Source organism: Rhinoderma darwinii, chromosome 3, assembly GCF_050947455.1.
Source record: "Rhinoderma darwinii isolate aRhiDar2 chromosome 3, aRhiDar2.hap1, whole genome shotgun sequence".
NCBI lineage: Eukaryota > Metazoa > Chordata > Amphibia > Anura > Rhinodermatidae > Rhinoderma > Rhinoderma darwinii.
In genome coordinates, this window is record NC_134689.1 from 301,927,605 (window position 1) to 301,950,277 (window position 22,673).

Sequence of the window (22,673 nt, forward strand, 5' to 3'; positions counted from 1 at the left end):
TGCGGCCCCATTCATTTCAATGGGCCCATGCACACGACCGTGGATGAATTTTGTTGAGATATTTTAATATTTATATATAATAAAGATATTTATTATACTCCTCTAACTGACTGCCCTCTTCCCCTTTTACCCTTATTCAGTTTTTTATCAACTCCTTCATTTTAGGCTTTGTTCACATCTGCGTTGGGCTTCCATTCATATGTTCCATCAGACCATTCCGTCAAGGGAACCTATGAACGAAAACCATAGCTTTACGTTTGCATTACCGTTTCAATGGTAATGCTTCCCGTTGCAAATGGTTTCTGTTTCTCTTCGTTACGTAAGGCTTCTGTGTTTTTGACAGACTGCGCTATTGATTTCGCTCAAAAAAACGGAACAAGACAAAAGGAAATCATTTGCAACGGAAGCATTACCATTGAAATCAATGGTAATACAAACGGTAGAGTTATATTCAGGGGAGGCTACACTATATTACGTTGCTGATGCTTTGATAGGCCAACTTCTGGTGACAGATTCCCTTTAAGAGATAAACAATAGCTAGATTGTGGTGCGATGTCTTATTATCCTCTTTTTTTTCCCCCACATGAACCTTGCTTCTGACTCAGACTGGATTCTCTGCTGCACCGGCCAGAGCAGTTTCTGCAGTGAAGAGTATCAACTTACCGGAACTACCACGAAATATAAATATTGGGGACATCAACATCAAGGTTCCGAACCTCTCTCATCTGGTATAAAAGAGGCCAAGATTTCCTACTCTATATTTCGTCTGGTACTTACCTTCCTCTCAACTTAAATTCTGGACTGTTACATTACTATTTAAATGCTATCCAAAGAATAGGTTGTTGTAGACATATTATAGAATTGTGACATTTGAAGGAAAACATTCAAGTATATATGATGTTGGTAGGTTGACCGTGCCTAATGTTTTTTTTCTTAATCTAACAATTAGCACCAATAGCAAATAATGAATGCATAAAGAAAGCGTTACTGGCAGCTTTCGGTAGAAACAACATAAATTTGTGCTTTTACATTCTGTAACATTGTGTTTTGCCACTTTAAATAGGTGACAAGTAGAATCCCCCAACATTTCTTGCCTATAATACCAGCAGTAAAGCGAAGTACTCATGGTTTTCTACTTGCATACTAGATAGGACTGCAAGACAAAGTTGTCCCTTAGCTTATAATCATATTTATGTGTGCATGTATGTGTGTGTATATGTGTGTGTGTGTGTGTGTGTGTGTATATATATATATATATATATATATATATATATATATATATATATATATCCATCCATCTATCACGTAGATCTTTATAGGCAATAATTAAAAAGGGAATGTCACATTATATGTTTAATTGAAACATTTTTTATATATACACTGATATATGTACCAAGAAAATATTCTTATAATGGTGAAATTTTTTCCATCCTGTGGATGTGTGGTATTTTATTGTTTCCCAATAAATTAGATGGATAACATTACAAGCAAGTATAATATTAAAAGTTTGCCATTGAGTTGATTTGTTGATTCCATTAACTACTTTCGCCTGAAAATAAATATACCATAATTAAAACGAGCTATTGAGTTGTGATTTTTTGTTTTTTTATTTCAATACTGGGCAACCAAAATCATGTGAACTTCCCTCACTCACCAGGATGGCACTTACCTTCAGCCGGGCTAGTCAAGGTTTAAAACCCCACAGTTGGAAGAAATAGGCCAATTTATGGGCAGGGAATGGCTTAGGGTATGTTGACACAGCTTATTTACGGACGTAATTTGGGCGTTTTACGCCTCGATTTACGTCCGAAAATGCGCCTCGATAGCGTTGGCAAACATCTGCCCATTCATTAGAATGGGTCTTACGATGTTCTGTGCACACGGTCATTTTTTTTACGCCCTTCTGTCAAAAGGCGGGGCGTAAAAAAGACGCCCCCGTCAAAGAAGTGCCTGTCACTTCTTCAGACGTAAATGGAGCCGTTTTCCATGGACTCCATGGAAAACCAGCTCCATTTAACGTCCGTAATGGACGCAGCAAAAAGCGCCTCAACATGCCATTACGGCTGAACTTACGGTGCTGTTTTCTCCTGAAAACAGGCCCGTAATTTCAGCCGTTACGGACGCTGCCGTGTGAACATACCCTTACAGCTCTTATATGGGAAGCCCCTCCACTTCCAACTGTACCAGGTGTGTGGAGACAGGCTTATCATTACCACTGCCTACTGTCATGATGATCAAGCTCCATCGTTTTCCAAATATCACAACCCTCTACTATACTACAGCAGCCAGGAAAACCATTTTACGGACTTAGGCCTCATTTACACGAGCGTGTGTGTTTTGCGCGCGCAAAAAATGCCGCGTTTTGCGCGCGTTTGTATTGTTGCGTTTTAAACGCGCGCACGACTAGTGTTTGCATCGCGCGTAAAAAACGCACAGGGGATTAGTGGTACGCCAGCCTACAAATAGGCCAGCTGGCCCAACCCATGCTTGCTGGTAGAAGCATGTTTAGAACCTTATTTCCGCCTCTGCAGAAACCACCGTGTGTGTTTTTCCCTTCACGTTGGAATTGCCTTGCCACCCAACTATTATGGCTTCGCCAGCGCTGGCGCGTGTGCTTCTTGTCTGGATGATCTCACGTCGGTTTGGCGAGCGCCGACACATGCTGCAGGACCAAACGCCTCAGATAGTCGAGTACCCGAGTATCGACCTGGGCTGCTGTGGAGGGCTGTGGTGCACGAACACGCCGACTGCGGGCTCGCACGGGGCGCTCCTGGGCTGGAGAGGCGACTGGCCGTGCAGACTGCCCTGGTGCGGGCTCCTGGGGTGTCGGCTCGGGGCTGGGCGGCAGGACATTGGGAGCAGGAGGTTCTCCCATAGCCTCCCCCACGTCAGTCTCCTCTGCTGTGTCCTCCAAATTGTCGGTGGTTCTACAAGGAGAAAAAAACGTATGAATCCAATATATAACATTGGCGACAACAACACGTTGGCAAACAGGACATTGGCACACACACATTAGACTCATGCAAGAACATGAGCTGCTTGGTGTATATGTAGGGCCGTTTGCGAGATGACCCATCTCCGCTGTGTCCCTTGTCACCCATCTCTCGCCTAAATTGATCACGGCAGCTCCGCCACCGTGTCTTGATATGTTGGACTGTAGGATATAACAAAAACATAACACGCCATCAGAACTATAACCTCTCACTTCTAAATGAAGGGCCCTGCAGTGGCAATGACGTGGGACACGGGGAAGCACCTGCTCCACCTAAGTTTTTCGTACTAATGAGCGGAATACACATACAGGGCCCCAGGTTTACAATAGGCATGACAGGCATTTACAGAAAATGCGTGGTACTCACCCAACCGAGTGCGGTCCCGGGTTCTGGCAGTCTCCCACTCTTGCTCAAACATGTTTTTTGCCACCAACTCCCATGCGTCCTCTTTTACCGTCCTATTGTGGTACTCCTCACATCTGGTGTCCCATATAGCACGATGGTCCTGGACAAATAGGATGAGGCGCTCCACATCCATCCCGCGCGGCATGGCTGTAGAATAGATGATACGCTCCAAGAATTCTTGACTGAAGTCTCCAGGCACTGGCTAGACTTGCCCCCTCGCACTGGAAAGGCAGGCACTTCCTGGTTTGGGTTTGCTTTGTCTAGCTTTATAGATTGTTTGGCATGGACATAACAGCTCTTGCGTGATTTTCGCGCATGAAACGCATGAGCGTCCGTGTGTCATGCGTTGTTTTCACGCACCCATTGACTTCAATGGGTGCGTGTTGCGTGAAAAACGCATGATTATAGAACATGTCGTGAGTTTTACGCAACGCACTCACGCTGCACAAAATTCACGCATCGTCTAAACTGCCCCATAGACTAATATAGGTGCGTACGACACGCGTGAAAAACACGCGCGTCGCACGCGCGTATAATACGCTCATGTAAATGAGGCCTTAGTCATGCCCTGACACTTCTACTTCATGGCTCTTCCTAGCTGCGGTTACCTTAGTAACCAAGCGATGAGAATTCACTTTTCTACCCCTTTTTTTTCAAGATTTAAAGGGTATTCCCATCACAGACTTTTTTGCCATATATCAGCCTGAATGCCACTACCATCGGCCACCTCACCAGGTGGTGGAAACCCCTGTTCTCAACATAGATGTGGGTCCCTGAGGTGGGGGGCTCGCATCTTTCAAACTATTATAGCATTGTTAAGGATCTGCCAGGCACAGCTTCTGTATCCACGCCCATAGGTAATCAGTCTGCACCTGCTTCTATGTCTGTGAGACTGACTCCATCTTCCACCACTCAGGATGGCAGGCTTAGGAGTGGGAGAGCCTATCACAGCCTGGCCAGACGGAGCTAGCTCCCGCCCTCTGTCTATTTATACCTGCCTTTCCTGTTCCTCCTTGCTTGTGATTCTTCTCTGTTGGTTTCCTGGCCCTGCTGCAGCTTCTTGAACTACTTGTCCCTGCTTCGTATTGACCCTGGCTTACTGACTACTCTTCTGCTCTGCGTTTGGTACCTCGTACACTCCTGGTTTGACTCGGCTTGTTCACTACTCTCCTGCTCTGCGTTTGGCACCTTGTACTCTCCTGGTTTGACTCGGCTCGTTTACTACTCTTGTTGCTCACGGTGTTGCCGTGGGCAACTGCCCCGTTTCCCTTTGTTCTGTGTTTCGTTGTCTGTCGTGCACTTACTGAGTGTAGGGACCGTCGCCCAGTTGTACCCCGTCGCCTAGGGCGGGTCGTTGCAAGTAGGCAGGGACTAAGTGGCGTGTAGATTAGGGCTCACTTGTCTGTTTCCCTATCCCTGTCATTACAGGCATATCCTGTAGACATGCCATAAATGTCTGTGATGGAAATACCCCTTTAATCTGTATGTCTACACCAATCCTCCCCAAGTCCACCACCTTTCAAGTCCTTGGGCCTATGGGAGATCTAAGCCTGGGGACTGTGTCACCATAAGTACTGTTGATAATTTAAAAAGTAAGGCTGTTTGTTTCATACAAGCATGCAATTACTAACCTTTATCCAGGAGCCAATGTACTATTGCCTTGGACAGCTTAACAAGTCTCCCTGCACTGTCAGAAATGAACATTAGCTACTTAAAATCATTTAAGTTCTGGCTCAACCAGTGGCTCTTGATATGATTTCTCATCTTTAAAGCACCATTGCAAATTTAAAGGATCAGTCATAAAAGGGTTGTCTCAAGAAGACAAATCCTGTTAATATTCCCTTTTACGACATCTAAACGTCATAGAGGGCCAGAACGGAGAGCCGCTCTGTAAGTGTGGCTAGTTGTCCCGGGAAAACATGCCGGGATGCATTACACGGACAGCTTGTTATTTAAATGCCGGCATGTTATGCTACATTTCTCCTGCCACAGCCGTTCTGGTGGACTTGAACCATCTAGTATAACCTGGATGGCAATTCTTTGGAAATGTCCAACAAGTAATCGTTCATTTCTCCTGTCTGGCTGCCAGCAGCTTTCCCCAGGAAAATCTGCTGTTTGGGGTGCCATCTTCGTTCGGTACTCAGCAAACTAGAAGAGGTAGTCTCTGATAAGACAACCCCTTTACACCTGAAAATTCAGGTTGTACTCTTAGGGCCCCTAAGAGTAGAATCTGATATACATACAGTGCTGTTCTGTCGGGACCTTGCATTGGAAAGTTGCTTAAAGGGGTTGTCCAGGCAGGGGCAGTTTTTCATACTGATGACCTATCCACAGGACAGGTCATCAGTATATGATCGGTGGGGCTCCGACACACGGGCCCCGCACCGATCAGCTGTTTCTGGCTGCCTCTGGGCGCCTGAAGCTAGGCAGTGGTCGTGCCAGAAGCAGATGACTCCAGTCATTGTATAGCGGCGGGGCTGGGTTGCTGCAGCTCATCCTATTCACTTGAATAGGAGAAGTACTACAACACGACTGGTATATTGTGACCAGAACAATCTGATTCCGGCACCGACCCCTGTATAGCTTCCAGCACTCGGAGGCTGCTGGGACAGCTGATTGGTGCGGGTCCAGGTCTCGCACCCCCACCGATCATTTACTGATGACCTATCCTGTTGATAGATCATCAGCATGAAAAACCACATCCTGCCCGGACAACCCCTTTAAAGAGAACCTTTCACCTCCCCATACATGTGCAGCATGTACTGGGGAGGGCTGCACAAACCCTGGGGCACTTTACATTTTTTTTCGACCTCCCTCCGTTGTTTAGATATCTGTGCCGTTATAATTGGCGCCCGATATTTAAATAACCCCCTGAACTGGCAAGGGGGCGTGTTACTATGGCTGTGACACTGTCCAATCAGATATGGACAGTGTTACAGCAAGAGTGAGGAGAGAGAGTGAGTGTGTGTGTGCACGCGCGTTAGCTCTCACTCTTCAGCTTTCAAGATCCGTCTTCTGACGAACTGGCAAGGGGGCGTGTCACTGCTACGGACAGTGTAAGAGCTGTTGAGAGGAGAGTGCGCATGCGCGTTCTCAGCTCTTGCGAGAGATCAGTCTTGTACATTGTCTGCCGAACTGGCAAGGGGGCGTGTCACTGCTACGGACAGTGTAAGAGCTGGGGAGCGCTTGCACGGTCTGTAGCAGAGACACGCCCGCTTGCACGGTCTGTAGCAGAGACACGCCCCCTTGCCGGTTTGGCAGACAAGGCAAAAGACTGATCTCTCGCAAGAGCTAAAGAGATGAGAGCGCGGATGCTTATGTGCCTGCTCTTAGATCATAAACTCCCCTCTCGATCTGCATGCTGCCGATAACATCCCACACTACCGTTTCCCTCCTCTGCTCCTACCTCCTGTGATGGTTCCGGCTGTTCCTGCCTAGGCAAGGAGCGCGACGGGGGAGATGCCCCAGAGTGAGAGGAAGATGGCGACCCGCCCGATTTTGCGCCTTTCGCTCCCCGTTCCTTCTCGAAGAAGAACTCCAGCTTCTCCTGCTTCTGATGCTGCCTCTTGCCGCGGGTCATCATCAGGGATGAATCGGCCTCACCGGGGGAAGGTATGTTGTAGGTGAAAGTAAGCTTTATACGCTATTTCAGTCGCTCAGTGCCGGAGCTCTCCTCAAGCTGCCATCAGTCTCGGCTGCCAAGCCACGCCCAGCCCTATATTCCTTCAGGAAACAAAAGTTACATAAAATATTTCTGATTTTAAGTGCTACAAAGAGATTTAAAAATTTAAATGACAGATATTTGCTTAACAATTCGGTTAGGACCTGCAGTGAAGTTTGACAGCAGACAAATAATTTCCTTCTTTGTTGCCTAAGTAAGTGCACATCACTTTGATTTCTACCTGTTTAAAAATAATTGATACCTCAAAGGGGTGTACTGTTTATACAAGTAGGCCAAATTTCCCTGTTAAATAAAGTGACCGTTATTTGATGTGAACCAGTTTGACAACTTGGGTGCGCACTCAAGCTAACCCTTAGGGAGGCCTTAACATGTTATAATATAAATGCTGTTTGACAGAAATATTCACAGTCGAGTCACATTTTTATGACCACTGATTACTTTGGACGTCAGCAGCGCGTAGCCCATGTAGGAAGTGATGTGTAGTGGGCTGGCTTGGTGGGTATATAAGGTGTGCGATAGGCTGCCTAAACACATATTGCTCGTTGTTGCCATTGGTAAAAGGAACGATTTTTCAGAGTTTCAAAAAGGGATGATTATTGGCTTTCGGGCAAAGGGTGGCAGTATTTCTCAAACAGCACAGTTTTTGAACTGTTCGCGTGCTGCTGTGGTGAAAGTGTATCGTGAGTGGACAAATGGAACCATTGGGAATAACCGACGTGAAAACTGCGGAGCACCATGTGACATTTATGTGAAAGGTGAACGTCGGCTACGAAGGTGTGCAAGGGCAGAACGACACGCTACAGTGGAGCAGCTTACCATGAAAATCAACCAGGGGGTTACCAGACGTGTCTAAAACAACAGTTCAGCAAACCCTACTGCGTATGGGGTTCCGGAGCAGACGGATGGTCACTGCTTCTATGCTAACAAAGGTGCATCGGAAAAAGAGGCTTCACTTTGCATGGCAGTATCTGATTTGGACCACCAATGTTTGGCAAAGTGTTGCCTTCTCCGATGAGTCACGTTTTTTGCTTCATCGAACGGATGGACGTTGGTGTGTCAGAAGAGGAACATCAGAGAAACATCCTGCAACCATTGCTGGAAGAACACAAGCTGGTAGCGGCAGCATTATGGTCTGGGGCATATTTTCATGGCATTCTCTGGGCCCACTTATCCATGTGGAAGGCACTCTGAACCGATTTGGGTATGAATCCATAGGTTCAGATCATGTCCACCCATACATGCTGTTTGTCTTCCCTTGGGCAGATGGTATCTTCCAGCAAGACAAAGCAACATGTCACACGGCTAGAAATGTCCGACAGTCGTTGGAAGAGCACGACCAAGACTTCCAAGTAATTTAATGGCCCCCTAATTCAGACTTGAACCCAATTGAGCATCTGTGGGACCACCTCGATGGTCTTTTTCGCTCTATGCATCCTCCCCCGCGCACCCTCCAGAAAATGTGAGATGCACTGCAGTCAGCAAGGCTCCAGATACCTGAGACAAGCACCTTACTGAGTAACTCCCATCCAGTCTAGCTGCTGTCCACGCTGCATACTTCAGTTACTCTGGATATAAGCTGGTGGTCATAATAATGTGAATTGACTGTGTATGTAAAGCAAAAGCTACCTAGGCATGTACTATAATTTTCAACTCGCCTTGCCTGTTTGTCCTATTTAAATAAATATTCTTTTATAGGTCAACTGGGCTACCCTGTACACTGCATCAGTGAAGTGGGTGGGACTAATTCAGCTGTAGGCTATGACAGTTCCTACTTCCCTTATGTCCTACTAGCAGCCCAATGATGGGGTATTTCTGCCCCTTTTAGCTGGTAGAACAGATGGCATTTTTAATTGATAAAATTGAACTAATAGGTAAACCTACCTACACTATAAAGGCTGCATAAGCTACTCCCCATCCTGTGTATCGGTACCATGTGCGATTTCCATGAGAACTCCTACAGTTTTGGGGTTCATGTCAGCAGTTTTGTGCACCCTGTGGCCTCTTCAACCCTTACAAAAGGAGGTCCTTTCTCTTTGGAACCGCAACCTGTCCTTGCAGACTTCTCATTTACTTTGATAGCATCATTATGACCACGTCATATGCATCCTAAATAGGATGGTGAGCTCACCTAGAAAATAGGTCTAGGGGGAACTGGAACTATTTAGAGAGTTAGATGTCCTTGAACTTCAGGGAACAGAGCAGTTCGGTTTGCTACCCAGATTGTGGGGAAAGCAGTCCATATAAGATCAGACAACATGACGTCTAATTTATATCACAAGCAGGAAGGCACTCGATCAGACCCCCTTCTAATGTAAGTGGCAAAGAGCTTAACCTGGGCAGAGACTAACCTGTCCCATCTGTCTGCAGTCCACATAAGAGAATCCCACAATATTGTGGCAGACTGGATGAGCCGAGATCTTCAAAAATAGATCACAGTTAAATGGGGAGTGCTAAAGAGAGATCTTATGGCGACCAGGTTCAGTGCCAAAGTAGAGAAGTTTCTCTCTCTCTCACTCTCTCTTTATCTAGAGGACAATCCCTTATCTAGAGGATGCCCTCTCCTTACCATGGAGGATGAGGATGGCCTACATTTCCCTCCAGTTTCCTTGATACCGAGGGTATTGATGAAAATCAGGAAGACTAGGCCACGGTAATTGCCATCATAACATTTTGGCTGAAGAGGTTGTGGTTTTCCCAATTCATTTAAATGAGTCGAGGGTGTTATTGTAGACTACCCCCAGTGTACTATCTAGTATTTTAAGGCACCCAATTCTTCAACAACCTGGAGAAATTCAACCTGCATCCTGGATGACCAGCCCCTATTAAGATATAGAGGACTTTCGGATGCAGTGGTGAAAGCTTATCTCATTCCAGAGCAGAATTTACAAAAAATGCTTATGCTGGAATTAAGCATATTTCTCTAGCCTAGTGTCCCACTAAGGCCTTATTCAGATGAACGTGGGTAAACGCGGACGTGAAAAACCGTCCGTGTTGCCCCCGTGCGGGACTTGAATCTATAGAGGGATCCGTGAAAACTTAGAAAATAGGACATGTTCTATTTTTCAACGGACCCTTCACGCGGTCCGTTGAAACCACGGCCGTGTGAACTGCCCCATTGAAATACATGCGTCCATGTGACTTCCGTTGTTTTAACGGCCGTCACTCGGACGTCTTCAACGTTCGTCTGAATTAGCTCTAAGGAAAAGAATGTAACTAATCCCTCCATTTATGTTATCCTGAATTTTCTTCAAGAAGGTTTAAAGAAAGCCATCTACGTTAAACATACAGATGGCCGCACTCTCTGCTTACCTAGACAAGTCAGTCTCTCAAGATTCTCTTATAAAGAGATTTCTAAAACGTTTGAACAGATTGATACCTTCTCTACTAATGTTATGTAATTTTATCTAATAACTATAACTAATCTTATGTATCAAAGGCAATTTTTTTTTGGCCATGACCTCTGCCAAAAGAATTTGAGCTTCAGGCCCTCTCCTGTAACGATCCTTACTTTATATTTCTTTCACACAAAGTTCTCACCATCTTTTTTCCATTATTTCAGAATACTGATCAGATCATCTCCCTTTCTATGTATACAGTCCTTGAACAGTCGTTTGAGGGTCCATACTGCTGTGCAAAATGTGTGCACCTTGCACATTTGTAAACCCAGATCCTGGAACTAAACGAGCATTAGTTTCGGTAGCATCGAGGTTCAGGCTGATGGGGCAGCTAGCTGGGTGACCGTTAGAAGGCTTGGTAAAGGGAAGAGTGTCAGGGAAGCTAGTTCTGATCTGGCACACGCCAACAAGTTTACCAAGTTGGCGATTTAGCGGGGTGTCAGTTCAGGGGTAGCACAGCTGCAGCAAGACACTTCATCTGACAGCCAGGGGAATGTATGCTCCAGTAATGAGGGGAATAGGAGTACAGGGCAGGCCAGACAGAAGCTGATTGTGGGGGAGTACGTTATTAAGGGAACAAATAAGTAATCTGTCACAAAGACCGGTATCGACAAACAGTGTGTTACATAGTTACATAGTTACATAGTTGGTAAGGCTGAAAAAAGACACATGTCCATCAAGTTCAGACAGGTGTCTTCCTGGTGCTCGAGTTTGGCGGATCGAGTTGATAGATTACTGGGAGGGGCTGGTGAGGACACAGCTGCCATGGCGCACATTGGCACCAGTGGTAAATTTAGAGGTAGGTAGAAGGGACTTAAAAATTATTTCAGGGACTTAGGCTCTAAGAAAAGAGCAAGGACCTCAAATGTAGTGTTTCCTGAAATGTTACTTACAGCCCCAGAGAATCAGCAGGAGATTTGGTAGGTAAACAAGTGACTGAAGAACTGGTGTGGGAGGGAGGGGTTTGGGGTCTTAGAGATCTGGGTTGACTTCTCTATTGGTAACAGGCTCTTCGGAAGTGATGGGCAGCACCTGAAAGGGGAAAGTGCAGCTGTGTTTGGGGAAAATATGGCTCAGATTTTGGAGAAGGGCAGCCACACATGTAGAGCGCAAAGTGTAGATAGTGAACTGGGACTTAATGAAACCGGGGTGGAATGGAGGGAGAGGTTAGAAAAGTTATTAAATGGGCACTGTCTTTTTAACAAACTTATACGTTATATCTTATCAGAGTAACAAGCCTCTTTCTGCTATTATCTGGCTGTTTTCCTGTTCCCCCTCCCTCTGTTAAACTGACTTTCACTCTGAAAATTCATCTATATCCGTCCTGAGTCGGACTGCAGTTCACATGTTTTAGATTACACATGTCTATGGAAGCCTAAGGGGAGGGGAGAGGGGAAGAGTGAGCAGGAAGTGCAGGAGATAAGAGAAAGTCCTATACCTGTCGTTCTGCTATCACAACCAAAGCACTTTATTCACATTTGATCAGGTCAGTACTTCTCTATATATGTCCTGCATGATCCTGGGGCTGTTTCTGAGTGAGAGATAATGGTTATGGTTCAGGTTCTCCTCTTCTTACTGTGTGTAGTGTATGGCTGCCAGTCTCCACCTCCAGCTCAGAGAGAAATGCAAACTACAGATATAACATGCAAAGGGGACAACTGCTAAAAATTGCAAAATCAAAGTCATATAATGGCCAGAAATAGTGCTACTCCTCATGTACACACACATGGTAGCTTATCCTGAAAAGTCAAATGAAACAACAGATACTCTTTAAGGACAAGTTTAAATTTAAAAATTACCAAAAATCTCTAAATTGTATGCTATCCAACACTAGAAGCCTAACAGATACAATTGATGAACTGGAATTAATAATGTCAGAGGAAAACTATTACAGAGTGGATAAAACTGAGACATGACTGGATGATACCTATGACTGGGTGGTTAACTTACAGGGTTTCAGTTTGTTCAGAAAGGATTGTAAAAACCGTAAAGGGTAAAGGGTTTGCCTTTATGTAAAGTCTTGTCTAAAGCTGACATTACGGGATGATATATGTGAGGGGAATGATCATGTGGAGTATCTATGAAATACATATATGAAAAAAACATAATAAAATACTGTTAGGGGTTTGCTATGAACCACCAAATATAACAGAATCCACAGCAAATCTTCTGGCAAGGCAAATAGGTAAGGCATCAAATCACAATGAGGTTGCTTCAACCACCCTGATATAAATTGGGAAACTGAAACCTGTGGATCTCACAAAGGAAACAGGTTTCCGTCAATAGCTAAAGATACTGACCTTTCCCAACTGTTATCTAGCTAGCGGTGCAGCAGATGGAAGCAGACCAAAGGCAATTGGAAGAAGCCAGGAGAAACAGGGAAGAATTGCAACGTCAGGATGAACGCTGGAGGGAACTGTTCCAGACGCTAAGACTGGAACAGCAAATGGTTCCACCTCCTCATCCTCCACCTGTGACTATGTCTCCTTGGAAAGACCCTCACATGACCAGACTTACTCCACCTGATGATATCAAGGCATATTTAACTTGCATAGGATTGTGGGAGTTTTCAAGTGTATAAAAGGACATCATTAAACCGCAATCAGTGTTAGTAGATGATTGTGGATTGATGCTGCTAACCTGAGAGTCTCTGTATTTGCAACAGCCTGAGATGTAAGGATTATTAGACGGTTCAATAACTCCCAATTTAAGCGTTTCCTGAACTTCCTGGTCTGCCAAGTTCTTTAATTTTTCTGGTATTCGATAAGGTCTTTGTCTAATTGGAGCATGATTCCCAGTATTTATTTAATGACAAACCAAAGACACACAACCAGGTTTACTTCCAAAAGCATGTGAACTTGACTCAGTAAGTCTTCTCAAGTCACAATGTTGATCCTCAGATAACTTGGTATCCAATGCTACATCTGACCTGTCTGCACAATTTTTCATCAGATCATAAATCTCTTCAGACATATCCTGTGAATACTCTGTGGCAATGGTACAAGCCGTGTTACTTTCTTCACTAACCTCTGATTCTAGCCAATGTTCCAATAAATTTACATGGTAGACTTTACTTATGGTTCTTTTATCCGGGGTTTCAATTTCAAAGTCTACAGGACCTGTTTGTCTAACCACTTTATAGGGTCCTTGCCATCTTGCCAACAACTTAGACGGTTCAATAACTCCCAATTTAAGCGTTTCCTGAACTTCCTGGTCTGCCAAGTTCTTTAATTTTTCTGGTATTCGATAAGGTCTTTGTCTAATTGGAGCATAATTCCCAGTATTTATTTAATGACAAACCAAAGACACACAACCAGGTTTACTTCCAAAAGCATGTGAACTTGACTCAGTAAGTCTTCTCAAGTCACAATGTTGATCCTCAGATAACTTGGTATCCAATGCTACATCTGACCTGTCTGCACAATTTTTCATCAGATCATAAATCTCTTCAGACATATCCTGTGAATACTCTGTGGCAATGGTACTAGCCAATGTTCCAATAAATTTACATGGTAGACTTTACTTTTGGTTCTTTTATCCGGGGTTTCAATTTCAAAGTCTACAGGACCTGTTTGTCTAACCACTTTATAGGGTCCTTGCCATCTTGCCAACAACTTATTCTCACTACTAGGAAGTAAGAGGAGAACCTTATCACCTACTTTATTGGATTTATATCTGGCATGCTGATCATACCATTTCTTTTGGTAGCCTTTGGCTTTGTTGACATTATCATGGGTTACCTTGATCAGCCAGGATATGCTTAGGCAATCCAACCCTGCTAAACACATTCAAAATTTCCTCAGCAACCCTTTTAGCAGTAACCGTTCGCATAGGAATGGCCTCAGGGTACTTTGTGCAGTAGTCCACTATGGTAAGAATAAAATGGTTACCTTTGGAACTTTTCTCTAGTGGACCAATAATATCCATCCCAATAGTATTAAATAGTTCATCGATTACTGGCAACGGTATAAGTTCTGCTTTAGGAGGGGCAGAAGCAGTGTACTGGCATACTGGATAACTACGAAAATAAGTGGTTACCTCATTATAAACTTTAGGTCAAAAGAACCGATAAAGCACCCTGGTCAAAGTTTTTTTATAACCCAAATGGCCCGCAACAGGAACATTATTTGCCAACTTCAAAATTTCTGTTCTGAAACTTTTTGGCACAACCAACTGTTGTACTCGTTCTCCTGTCTTTAGATGACTACACACCCTATACAAAATCTTATTTTCAACTAGAAAAAATGATGTAACGGGTTGTCTACCACTTCTCTCAACTACTTTACAGTTAGCCAAACCTTGCTCATACAATGGATACAAATCAATGTCCCGTTGCTGCTCCAATGAGATATCCATGTCCCACAGTCCAGAATTCATATACTTGCCATCCTTGAAGAGTCTTTTCCTGAAGTCATCCTGCTGTTCTGGAACACTCTGATTCTTTGATGATGGTGGCCCCAAGATGTCCTCATGAAACGGGAAAATTTCCTCCAGCGCCTGAGTTTCATCCTGAGTCTTTGCTTGAGCCCTGGTAGTCACAGCAGACAGCTGGCCTTTCCCCATTAGCAAGTCCTTGAATCCAGGAGTGGTTCTACCCAGGATCACTGGTACTTGTAGTTCCGGAACAACAACGGCTGGCTGGTAAAGAATTCTTCATCCAACTGTAGTTCAATATTCGATGTAGAGCACTCTTTTGTAGCTCCATGAACACAAATAATGGGTATTTTGGGAAACTCAGTCTTATGAACTACTAAGTCCTCCTTTACAAGGCTTAGTTTACTGCCAGAATCCAGCAAAGCATCCACAGTCTGTCCATTAATTTGAATTGGCCGGATAAAGTCACTGCAATCAAAGAACGATGCAGATGTCGGGCCTTTAGTGCTTTTCCTTGGGCACACGTTAGCTACATGTCCCTTCTCTTGACAAATATAACACATTTTGTCACTGGTGGCTGTTTTCAAAGGTGCCCTGGCTTCTTGACCTCTCCCTCCAGAGATCAATCTGGATGGTTTGTATTGTCCCGCTACAGATCTGATTATGTCTCTTTTTGCAAGGAGAAAGTCATCTGCCAAAGACATTGCTTTGTCAGCATTTTTGGGTCGATGTTTTTTTTACCCATGCATGGACATCAGTTGGAAGAATTTGTAAAAACCGCTGAAGTATGATTACCTCACTAATTTGTTCAGTCGTTTTGGTGTCTGGTTTCATCCACTTCATATATAAATCTTGCAGGTGGGTAAAGACTTCTTTTGGACTATCAGTGTAGCTGTACTTTAGGTTTCTGAACCTCTGCCTGTAGGTTTCCTCACTGATGTCATACCGCCTTAAAATAGTCTCTTTAACCAAGTCATAGTTATTTGCAGCCTGTATATTCATGTGACTATATGCTAGCTGGGCTTGCCCAGTAAGATTCGGTGCCAGTCTCACCACCCACTGTTCCTTAGGCCACTGACAGGTACTTGCAATCCTTTCAAATGTAGTTAAATATGCCTCGATATCATCTTGTGGAGTAAGTCTGGTCATGTGAGGGTCTTTCCAAGGAGACACGGTCACAGGTGGAGGATGAGGAGGTGGAACCATTTTCTGTTCCAGTCCAAGGCTGGGTTCACACACCCTATTTACGGACGTAATTCGGGCGTTTTAACCTGGATTTATGTCCGAAAATACGGCTCCAATGCGCCGGCAAACATAATTTAATACACTTACTTACACTTACAAATACACTTCTCTCCACAACGCCCACTTGGTCAAAAAGTAAAACACGCCCAGTTGTCCATTGAGAAACTCATTAGCATAAAGCTAATATAGGTCATAACTCCATCAAAAATGATCGTTTTTCTAAATAAAAAACACTGCTGTAATCTACATTACAGCGCCGATCACATCATGTACAATATAGACCACTTATAATGTGGTGACAGAGCCTCTTTACTAACATGTTTTGTCAAGGAGCCACAAAAACACTAAAATTCAAAGTTCTATCAACTTAGAGATCCCTCATTGACTAGTACAGATAATAAATGGGATATTTTTAAAAGCATTTACATTTTTATTGTGAGAGGTACATACTTAATGGGAATAAAAAGTTGAGGAATAGAAAAAAAACAATGTGGATAAATAAAAATGTTTAGAGGGCAATAAGTGAACAAAATAAAGCATTTTCAACTGCTAAAACAGGGTGGTAGTGAAAAAGCTCTAAAAAGCTATAGGGAGAAAAATAAATGATGTAAAAAGCAGATAAAGACAGCTAATCTGGAGACAGAGAGACTCATTGCTAAAGAGAGTAAAACTAACCCTAAAATGTTCTTCAATTACATAAATAATAAAAAGGTTAAACCTGAAAGCTTTGGCCCTTTAAAAAGTAATAAGGGAAAAATTGTGGAGGGTGGTGAGGAAAAAGCTAATTTATTAAAGATTTTTTCTTCTCCCCTGTGTTAACAAAGGAGAATGTAATGCTGAGGAATAAAGTAAATTCTCCATTAAATGTCATTGGTCTAACCCAGAATGTATCTCAATAAGACTAAAGGTACAGTATAACTCCATATTAGCATGGTTTTATAAGGGATTGGTCCAGTCAAACTAATCTGATAAGTTTCTATGAAGTGGTATGCTCTAGACTGGACCAGAGTTATTGGATATCCTATATCTTGATTTTTCCAATGAATTTGATACTATGCCGCATAAAAGATTAGTAGGTAAAGTTTTCGCTTTTTCCTCCCCACCTTCCAAAAGCCATAACTTTTTTATTTTCCATCATTTTAGCAGTAAAAGAGCTTGTTTTTTGCGAGACAAGTTGTTTTCACAGCGGGGGCGTGGCTTGGCGGCTGAACCTGATGGCCGCTTGATACTTCGGCTCCGGCACGAAGCATAGATAATTAGCCATCTAATACCGGAGAACGAGAGCGAACGCGCATTCAGAGCATACTTAGAGAGGGGAGATGCCAAGGAGAAGAAAACCGGTGACGAAACCGGTCAAACTGACGGATTTCTACTACCCTCGCAGATCGGAGGGAGACTGGGAGGAGATGGCCTCCGATTCACAGGCCAGTTCACTTACCTCCGAGCCACCTCATCGTTCCTCGAGGGGAGAGATCGAGGAGCAGCTGCCGAGACGGAGCAGATCTGTGCCAGCACCGGAGGTTAGTTCGCCTTCAGGTGGGAGGATTTCGCATACAAGAGCTGACATGGCTGCGGTCTCTCCGAGATAGCGCGGCTCTCCATATAGCTCCACATCGCCACGTGGGCCGGTCGTGTCGGCGCCATCTTCCCCGGCCTCCAGAAGCCATGGGACACTACGGGCGACATTGCAAGACCCGGACAAGACACAAGACACGGTAGGAGACAATCAAACTGCTACCTCTGTACCTGGGCATGTCCTTGACCATTTGCCCTCATCCTCCAACCCTATGCTAAAGACCATGCTGCAGGCATTACACCACTCCATACAGGCATGGCTGAGCTCATTAACCCTCTGGCGACCGCTGTTGCAGCAATGGAACATAGAGTGCAACATGTAGAAACGAAAATGAGTGAAATCACCTCATCTCATAACACTCTTATTGATGCACACTACGATCTGGAAAGCGACCTGTCCCAAGTTAAAGCAAAAATGGCGGATTTGGAAGATAGGTCCAGACGTAATAACCTCAAATTCAGAGGAATTTCGGAGAACATTGCACCAAAAGACATTAATCAATATGTTCAGGACTTTATTCAAGCTTTGCTCCCTGCCTGTAGTCCACAAGACCTAATCATAGATCCCATACCCCGAGATGTGCTGGCCAGAGTGCACTTTTTTCACATCAAGGAGAGATTTCTAAATGCCTCTAGAAAAGAGTCAGCTATTCCAGCGAAGTTTAAAGGGGTTTCAGTATATTCCAATTTATCTGCGGTGACCCTGCAACTACGCAGACAACTACACCCGATCACTCTGGCATTAAGAGACCATAACATTCTCTATCGGTGGGGATTTCCGGTTCGCCTCATGGTCTCGTACGAAAATTTGTCTCACATCATTAAGTCTGTATCGGACGGCGTTACCCTTCTGAAGCAATGGAACATTGTTGTTTCTCCTCCTAAACCACCATCTATGGGTTCTCCACAACGTATCAGAGAAGAATGGCGAACAGTTGGTCATCGTGGACGACCACCTCGCTGAGCGCTGGGATTGATGTCTAGATTGATGTCTAAATGGTCGTAATACGGAACTCAGCGTTATGTTCTTGGACTCTCTCTTGTTCTTACGGTTCTCATTAGCCATTTTCGGTACCAGATGGCGGTCATCGGGATTCGTTTCGGATGGACTGTTCTACCCCGGACCCACGGGACAACAACATAGTTTGTCCTTTCCTGCAATTTTGTTCGATGTTATTTTCCTTTGAAGTTTCCAAATTGGTTTTTTTCCTTGTACACCTGTTTTTTACAATTCAGATTCTAACCAGTACTTACAAAATCGCTTTACATATGACATGCTATACGTTACTCAGGGGGCCTCATGTTGGGCGAGGAAGGGGGTGCTTTCTCCTAGATACGTACGGTCGGGGATTAGGTCAGATATTAGCATATCTCCATATTGAATAATGGTTATCTCATTTGTGTCCCTGAATGTGAATGGCCTGAATAGCCCCCAAAAACGGGCTCACATGTGGATAGAGGTCAAATCTAAGATGTGTGATGTTTTGTGCATACAAGAGACACACCTCTTGAAGAAAGATGCTAATCGCATAAAACATCAATTATTTCCTGATATATATCAGTCACATTATTCCACTAAGTCTAGAGGCGTCCTGATAGCAGTTAAAAATACTGTAGCCTTCCGATTGCTTCAGACACATATAGACCCGGATGGACGCTATGTCGTGATTGTATGTTTACTTAATAATGTTAAATATACATTGGTGAATCTGTATGCTCCTAATAGACACCAAACTAGGTTTTAACATAAAATCTTTAGACTTCTTGATAAATATAAAGAGGGGAAATTACTTATATTTGGAGATTTTAACACAGTGATGGATGCCTCAATTGATTCTACCTCCAGAACTAGATTGTCTCAGACCTCTCTAAAAGATATGTGTTGGAACAGAGAATTGTATGATGTATGGCGCTTACAACATGGCTCTGAGACGGACTTCTCTTTTTATTCACAGCCTCATAATAGCTACTCACGTATCGACATGTTCATTGTAGATAGAGAGGTACTACTCTTGTCTAAAGAAACGCAGATCAAGATATCACGTGGTCTGACCATGCGACCTGGACGATGAAACTTGACGAAAGACACAGCATTAACCAGACTTACTTGTGGCGCTGTAGTTCCTTTCTTTTGTCCCATAGTAAATACAAGGGAGAACTTGAACGGGATCTTAAAGGAACAGTGTCACCAAATTTTATTTTTTTATATCAGTTTTATGTTCGGGTTTTATTAAAAACGTTTATATTTATTTGTGTGTTTGTGTGTTACTTTTTTCTATTTTTACACTTTTTCTTCCCTATGGGGGCTGCCATTTTTTTTCCCATTTCTGTATGTGTCGATTAACGACACATACAGAAATGGAATACGGCAGCTCCAGTCCCATAGGGACTGCGAACGGGGCCCGTTCCATCCACTATGGTGTATGCCGTGTGTGTGGGAACGGCGCATGCGCCGCTCCCACACAGTCCCATTTGAAATGCGCGCCGTCCGGCGCCATTTTCCTGTGGACCGGAAGTCGCGGCCGGACAGTAAGATTACTACTTCCGGTCGCGGCTTCCGGACTTGTGCTCATGGAGCAGCGGCAGCAGACGGAGCGGACGGACCGGAGGGAGCGGCGGCGACTGGAGCAGGTAAGTGATTTCTATGTATGTTCGTGTTTTACTGTGTGTTTACTACTGTATGTAAACCTTCTACACTGTGTGTTAGCTCAAAAAATGGCGACACACAGTGTAGGAGGTTAGACCGTTCAAACCCCTCGTTTCTCCCGGCACTAGCCAGGATAAAGGAGGGGGGGGATTCTGAGAGCTCACTAGAGCGAGGGATTTTTTCCCAATTTTGCAGCATAAAGCAATGTGGTTGCTTTACCACATGCAATGCTGCAATTTTGGGAATTGCTCCATCTAGTGACCAGTGCTGGGAAATATTATAAATTGAATCCAATTTATAATATTTCCTGACTCGTGAAAAAAATAAAAAAAATTAGAACAATGTTTAATCACCTACACACTAATTGTTTAACTAAAAAAAACAAAACATGTTTTGCTGGCAACACATTCCCTTTAAGGAGTATTTCCAAACTAACGACACCCCTGACATTACTATAGATACTCTTTGGAATGCTCACAAAGCGTTTATACGAGGCTCCTTGATTCGCCTCGGACATATTGTTAAGAAACAAAGACTAGCAAAAATTGCTTCATTGACTGAGGACATACATAAGATAGAGGTATTGAATAAATCAGCCCCGTCTCAGAGTTATACAGAGCAGCTTTTTCGACTTAGACAGAAGTTACGACAATGTTTATTAATGGAATATGAAAAATCTCTTAGGAAAATGAAAGCCAGATACTACTCGCAAAATAATAAGCTCAAACTAGGAGATCCAGAATTCCTTTCCTGATCGACCCCCACACTAAAAACAAAATGATGCACCCTAAAGATATAGCGGATCAGTTTAAAACTTACTATTCATCCCTGTATAACTTGAAGGATGACCCATTTACGGCCCCCCCCGACTCCAATAGAAATTGAGGATTTGTCATCATCCCAACTCTCTACCCTTAATGCCCCAATCTCGGAAACTGAGATAAAGGATATTATTAATGGATCGCCGCCCGGTAAATCCCCTGGCCCATATGGTCTGACTAACGACTATTATAAAACGTTCTGAGATATTTTAACACCTTTTCTTAACAAATTTTTTATGAAAGCTATTGTAAAGGATCTGCCAGACACAGCTTCTGTGTCGACGCCTGTGGGTAATCAGTCTGCACCTGCTCCTAAGTCTGAGAGAGTGACACGATCTTCTACCAGTCAGGCTGGGAGGCTGAGGAGTGGGAGAGCCTATCACAGCCTGGCCAGACGGAGCTAGCTCCCGCCCTCTGTCTATTTATACCTGCATTTACTGCTCCTCCTTTGCCTGTGATTCTTTTCTTTTTCCTGGCTCTGCTGCTCCTGCTATGATTATTGACCTTGCTTCATTTTTGACCCTGGCTTTACTGACTACGCTCCTGCTCTGCGATTTGTACCTCCTGGTTTGACTCGGCTCGTTCACTACTCTCCTGCTCTGCGTTTGGTACCTCGTACACTCCTGGTTTGACTCGGCTCGTTCACTACGCTTGTTGCTTACTGTGTTGCAGTGGGCAACTGCCCCATTTCCCTTAGCTTCTGTGTACCCTTGTCTGTTTGTCTGTCATGCACTTATTGAGCGTAGGGACCGTCGCCCAGTTCTACGCCGTCGCCTAGGACGGGCCGTTGCAAGTAGGCAGGGACTGAGTGGCGGTTAGATTAGGGCTCACCTGTCTGTCTCCCTACCCTGTCATTACAGCTATGTCCTCGGGGTCGCTCCATCGAGAGAATCAGGTGGCCTTGGTTGTGACAATCCCTAAACCAGGGAAGTCTCCGGATGTCCCACAGAATTTCAGGCCCATATCTCTGTTGAACACGGACATTAAGATGTATGCAAAACTCTTGGCAAACAGGTTAGCTCCTCTACTCCCATCCCTGATTCAAGAAGACCAAGTAGGCTTCGTCAAAGGATACCAAGCGTCTGATAACACTAGATGGGTAGTGGGTCTATTACATCATATCATCATATTGATAAACATAAAATACCCTCTATATTTCTAGCGTTAGATGCCGAGAAGGCATTTGACCGTATTCACTGGTCTTATGCATTTACAGTTCTAGACACTATGGGGTTCAAGGGGGAGATTCTTACAGCAGTCCAAGCCTTGTACTCCAATCCGTCTGTTTACAAATGGGGTTTTATCAGAAGATTTCAAAATTACTAACGGCACGAGACAGGGTTGTCCTTTATCTCCCCTCATATTTATATTGGCTATGGAACCCCTGGCCCAGATTCTTAGAGTACATGAACAAGTCCATGGCATACAGGTAGGCTCGCTAACCCACACTATTTAATTATTTGCTGATGACATCCTTCTGTCCTTATCACAACCGGAGACTTCCCTGGCAGCAGTCCTAGAATGCATACAATTATT

The 22,673-nt window shown here is 44.1% G+C and overlaps 1 protein-coding gene across 1 annotated transcript in view; it reads left to right on the forward strand.

The window, feature by feature from the left end:
- Positions 1–1,574, forward strand: part of AP3S2 (adaptor related protein complex 3 subunit sigma 2) — a 78,450-nt gene extending 76,876 nt beyond the window's left edge. Inside the window, exon 6 of the mRNA XM_075858145.1 lies at positions 606–1,574. Within this exon, the coding sequence (XP_075714260.1) occupies positions 606–734 (129 nt within the window). The 3' untranslated portion in view covers positions 735–1,574. The remainder of the gene's footprint in view (positions 1–605) is intronic.
- The last annotated feature ends 21,099 nt before the right edge of the window (positions 1,575–22,673 follow it).